Source organism: Homarus americanus, unplaced genomic scaffold (assembly GCF_018991925.1).
Source record: "Homarus americanus isolate GMGI-L3 unplaced genomic scaffold, GMGI_Hamer_2.0 scaffold34921, whole genome shotgun sequence".
In the NCBI taxonomy this organism is placed as follows: Eukaryota; Metazoa; Arthropoda; class Malacostraca; order Decapoda; family Nephropidae; genus Homarus; species Homarus americanus.
The window spans coordinates 15,677,507-15,682,714 of record NW_024741901.1 but is presented as its reverse complement, the minus strand read 5'-3'; the positions used below and the strand labels follow the sequence as shown (position 1 = coordinate 15,682,714).

The following is a 5,208-nucleotide window of genomic DNA, read 5'->3' as shown; positions in this document are numbered from 1 at the left end:
TTCAGTTCTGCACAAGTCTCCATCGTGACAAGACGAGGGGAGGCTAGACGACTTTTAAGTTCTCTTGTGTTTTCGATCCAGTCATTTACTTCGTTGGAAGACATAATACTATAAGGTAAGAAATATTACAGTATTGGTTAAAAAATATTGATGTGACTTTTGCTGCGGTACTGAGATTAAATATTAAGATTTTGTTTCACAGCATTGCGATTTTATACTAAGACACTATCCTCACTGGAGTACAGACAAAAGCCCCCCCGACAAAAGCCACCCAGACAAAAGCCCCCCAGACGAAAGCCACCCAGACAAAAGCCCCCTACTTTGATCGGGGTGGCTTTTGTCTGACAACAGTAAGGCAAACTATTTAATATATATATATATATATATATATATATATATATATATATATATATATATATATATATATATATATATATATATATATATATATATATATATATATATATATATATATATATATATATATATATATATATATATATATATATATATATATATATAAAAAGAGTGAGTCACTGTGCAATATGTATTTTTGTAGGGTCACGGGGGGGAGACGCGGCAAACTCAGGAGCCGCTTGGCGGCACACACTTTCTTCGCCACTGCCCCCCCGCCTTACCCTACTCCAGGAGCTGTGTGAAAGAGGGTACTCATTGATTGTTCCATTTTTTTCTTTCCTGCTTGTCCAGGCGATGTCTTGGACACTTTTTTGAGTTGGGAAGCTGAAATTTGGATGTGAAAGTGACTTTGGCAAAATATTTTCCATTATTATTTAATTTTGATCCATATTTTTTTCATGGCAGGGCATAGGAGCTTTTCTTACATTAACTTATTCCCATAACTCGGTTTATGAGAACGCAACTTAAATATACAGTAGTTGTCTTGAAGCAATTTTGACCCTAATTTACTCCCTAGCCTTGTACTGTGCCTGAACGTATATGAGCTAGATGGAGACTAGTTCTCAAACCACTAAGATTTTTTTTTATTAGAACCTTTGAGTTTTTTCCTGGAGTTTTTTAAATGGCTTACAATTCATTAACTATAGTGTATAGTTTGCTCTTCTGCCTGTCTGTCTTTCATTTGCCCGTTACCACTCATTACGCAGACTCTGTACCACTAAAGACCTTTTCACCAAACTTGGCACCAGTTTAATGGGTAATAAAACAATAATACACACAATAAATAGACTTTTGGATCACAGCAGAATTTATCAACTGGCAGACATGCATTTTATTTTGTTAGGTATTACACAGGAATTACCCCGAAAGTCAGAAAACAATGATGAACAATAAACATTTTTATATGAGCTTAGAATCGACCAACGGCCAGACATCTGTGTGCTACTGTACATGTGCTGTTGGGTAATATACTTTGTGAGATTATTATAGCCTACACATTGATAACCACTCATACAGTTACCGTGGTTCAAAACTGTATACAGTATCTACTGTAACTCGGAAAGAACTTCGGTGAGGTCCCATCGCCAGTTTGCACACCATTTCTGTGACATTGCTTTTGTAAACCAGGTCATTACATTCTCACGTTTATGTTTAAGAAAAAATAAATAAAATGCGAATTTTTGGGAATATACATGTTTATATCCGTGTTTACGTGAGTCGTTTATGTGTTCTTATATCGCTTGTAAGAAGTAGAAATACGAACTTTTGAGGATCTGAACCCCCAAGTGTTGGGTATCAGGGCATAGGTTCTGCTAGTGTTGAAAAATAAAAATAAATAAATAAATAAATATATAAATAAATAAATATATAAGTAAATAAATAGATATATAAATGAATAAATATATAAATGAATAAATATATAAATAAATATATAAATAAATAAATATATAAATAAATATATGAATAAATAAATATATGAATAAATAAATATATTAATAAATAAATATATGAATAAAAAATATATGAATGAATAAATATTTGAATAAATAACTATGAATAAATAAATATATAAATCAATAAATATATAAGTAAATAAATATATAAATAAATAAATAAATAAATGGTCGGTAACGTTCCCTGGTCCTACACAGTAGGTCGAGGGTTCGAGTCCTGGCTGGTGAGGTTGTTGATTATATGTTCAAAGTCCGCGTGTTATATGGACTAAAAATATATATACATATATATATATATATATATATATATATATATATATATATATATATATATATATATATATATATATATATATATATATATATATATATATATATATATATATATACACAGTAATACCCCGCTTAACCGGTTTCGCTTAGCGGATTTCACGTATACCGGCTCTGGAACTTTCACTTAACATGGGCTTTTTCCACGTATAGGCGCAGAGTGTCCGCTCAGACCCTATTTTTAGATTCGCTCCACCCTCCTGCCTGCCTGCCTGCCTGCCTGTTTTAGCTCATAAAATTCATACAAATTACCTGGCCAGAATATAATTTTCATTGCTGGAATCCTTGCAATATGATGATCATTTTGAATATAAACATTATAGATTTTGCATTAGACATACAAATTTTAGATATAATGTTTACACTGAGTAAATATGTTATTTTTTGTGCAAAATATATGACATTTGTATTCAAAATATTCCTGGTCTTACAAGGAATCCAGCAATGTCAATTATATTATCCTAACTTTAGTTTGAGGTATTATTTATTACTAAAAAGTTAAATATTCTGGTTTTCCCACACATCTGGTTGGGACGGTTGGTGGGGGGTGGGGGGGAGGGAGGGACCGACCGACCATCTGTTACCCTGTGAAGAATATTTTTTTTTTTATTTACTGAAGATATTTGTTTTAGCTCATAAAATTCATACAAATTACCCGGTCAGAATATAATTTACATTGCTGGAATTCTTATAATTTGATGATCATTTTGAATATAAACATCATAGATTTTGCATTAGACATACAAATTTTAGATAAAATGTTTACTTTGAGTAAATATGTTCTCTTTTGTGCAAAATATATGACATTTATATTCAAAATATTCTTGGTCTTACAAGGAATCCAGCAATGTCAATTATATTATCCTAACTTCAATCTGAGGTATTATTTAATACAAAATGTTAAAATTTAGTTTTTTCACCCAACCTCTCTTGAAGGGTGGATTGGTGGGGGGTGGGTGGGAGGGTTGGGACTGACCGCACGGTTGGAAGAGGGGGGGAGGCAAGGTGGGGTACTTTGATTGACAGATAGTGTCGTGAAGAATATTTTTTTTTTATTAACTGAAGATATTTGTTTTAGCTCATAAAATTCATACAAATTACCCGGCCAGAATATAATTTACATTGCTGGAATTCTTACAATTTGGTGATCACTTTGTATATAAACATCATATATTTTGCATTAGACATACAAATTTTAGATAAAATGTTTACTCTGAGTAAATATGTTCTCTCTTGTGCAAAATATATGACATTTATATTCAAAATATTCCTGGTCTTACAAGGAATCCAGCAATGTCAATTGTATTATCCTAACTTTAGTTTGAGGTATTATTTATTAAAATTTAGTGGTTTTCCCCAAAAATTTCTCAGAGAGGGAAGAGCCAGCAGTGTAGTGTGAGAAGAGGGGGAGGGAGTTGAGTCCATTATTTGAATGGACATTAACTTGGCGACTGTATTTCTCTATTTCTCTTAAGTATTAATTGTGTGCATGTACCATCATAAAATTAAGATGTTATTTTTACTACAACATAGTTATGTGTCGTCAAAAAGTGGAGTTTGGGGGTCGGGCCGGTTTCTATTGGAATTAATCCCATATGTTCTGTTGTTCACTTAACGCGGTTTTCACTTAAAACCGTACCCTCTGGGTTTTATTGACTGCGTTAAGTGGGGTACAACTGTATTTATATATATGTATATATATATATATATATATATATATATATATATATATATATATATATATATATATATATATATATATATATATATATATATATATATATATATATATATATATATATATATATATATACAGTATATATATATATATTCGTCCCTCCGGATTACCCTTCCCCTTTCTCTCCCAGGCTTCCGCAGGAGGCAGGAATATCTGTGGTACCGGAACATATATGGCTGCATCACCTGCACCATCTTTTTATGCTGTCATGCGAAAAATTGAGGAATATCTTTAAGTAATATATAAGGAACTTCCCCGACACCAAGTCCCCGGCACCACTAGTGGCTTGAGGAAACTCAATGAAAATTTCTTATAAAAACACCGAATGTGAAGTAGAGAATAATGAAGACAGTGAGGAAAAGGAACAGCGTGACCCTGCACACGAGGTCAGTTTTGGCGAGGTGATGGTTGCTCTCGGCCAGGGAACTGAAAGGTCGTGTCATAGGGCTCACCCTCATCCCAATGACGACCTTGTGTGGTGAAGGAGTGGGCCGCCCGAAGAACAGGATGGTGGTATGACAGAGGCAGATGAGAAAGACGAAGGTGATGCAGAAGGCGAGCCATATATCTATGAAAGTAAAGTAGGAAACGCGGGCCATATTGGACGAGGCGGTGGAGAGGAAGGTGGAGAGGACCAGCAGCGCTGTGAGCGACACCATCATGCGATCGGAGAAGTTATCTTTTTCGAAGAAGAAGGATAGGTAGGAGACGACGACAAGGAGGAGAGTGGGCATGTAGATACTAAGGAGGTAATACCCGTATAGGTGGTGGAAATCAGTGGTCAGCAAGAGGGCCTCTTTCTTATCTAGCAGTGTCGTGGCACGACTGAGGGTCATGTTATCTATCTCGTACTCCAGTAGGCGTGGGCGATAAGTCTCGAGTGTTTTTAGTATCCCTACTTTGAACTCGTTTTCCTGACCAATTAGAAGGATGATCCATAACTTGCAGATCTGGATATCAAAGGGGAATTTTGCGAGGTCTGGGTCACAGGTGTAGGTGACGGTTATTTTTTTCTGCAGTCGTAGAACCACGGAGCCCCCAGAGAATATGTGGCCTGAAAAAAAAACGAGATTTTTAAGAGAAGACATGTTTAAATGCGTCTTGTTTACGTGTAAATACTGTTAATGTGTATCATATTTATGCACAAATTTACTTTATGTACAGTCGCCCACAAAAATACTGTCGCCTTTCCTCCTGAACTACAAACCTCGAGTTTCAGACTCGTGAATCCAAAGTATTTATGAATAGAATAATACATCAGTGTCTACT

At 34.5% G+C, this 5,208-nt stretch overlaps 1 protein-coding gene across 1 annotated transcript; it reads right to left on the bottom strand.

The window, feature by feature from the left end:
- Positions 1–4,235: 4,235 nt before the first annotated feature.
- On the bottom strand, positions 4,236–4,975 carry LOC121876123 (glycine receptor subunit alpha-3-like). The gene has a single exon (XM_042381061.1). The coding sequence runs from the start codon at positions 4,773–4,775 to the stop codon at positions 4,236–4,238; it is 540 nt and encodes a 179-aa protein (XP_042236995.1). The 5' UTR covers positions 4,776–4,975.
- Positions 4,976–5,208: the final 233 nt, after the last annotated feature.

Coding starts and splice junctions, on each gene's coding strand:
- LOC121876123 (XM_042381061.1), bottom strand. CDS start 4,775: ATGACCCTCAGTCGTGCCACGACACTGCTAGATAAGAAAGAGGCCCTC.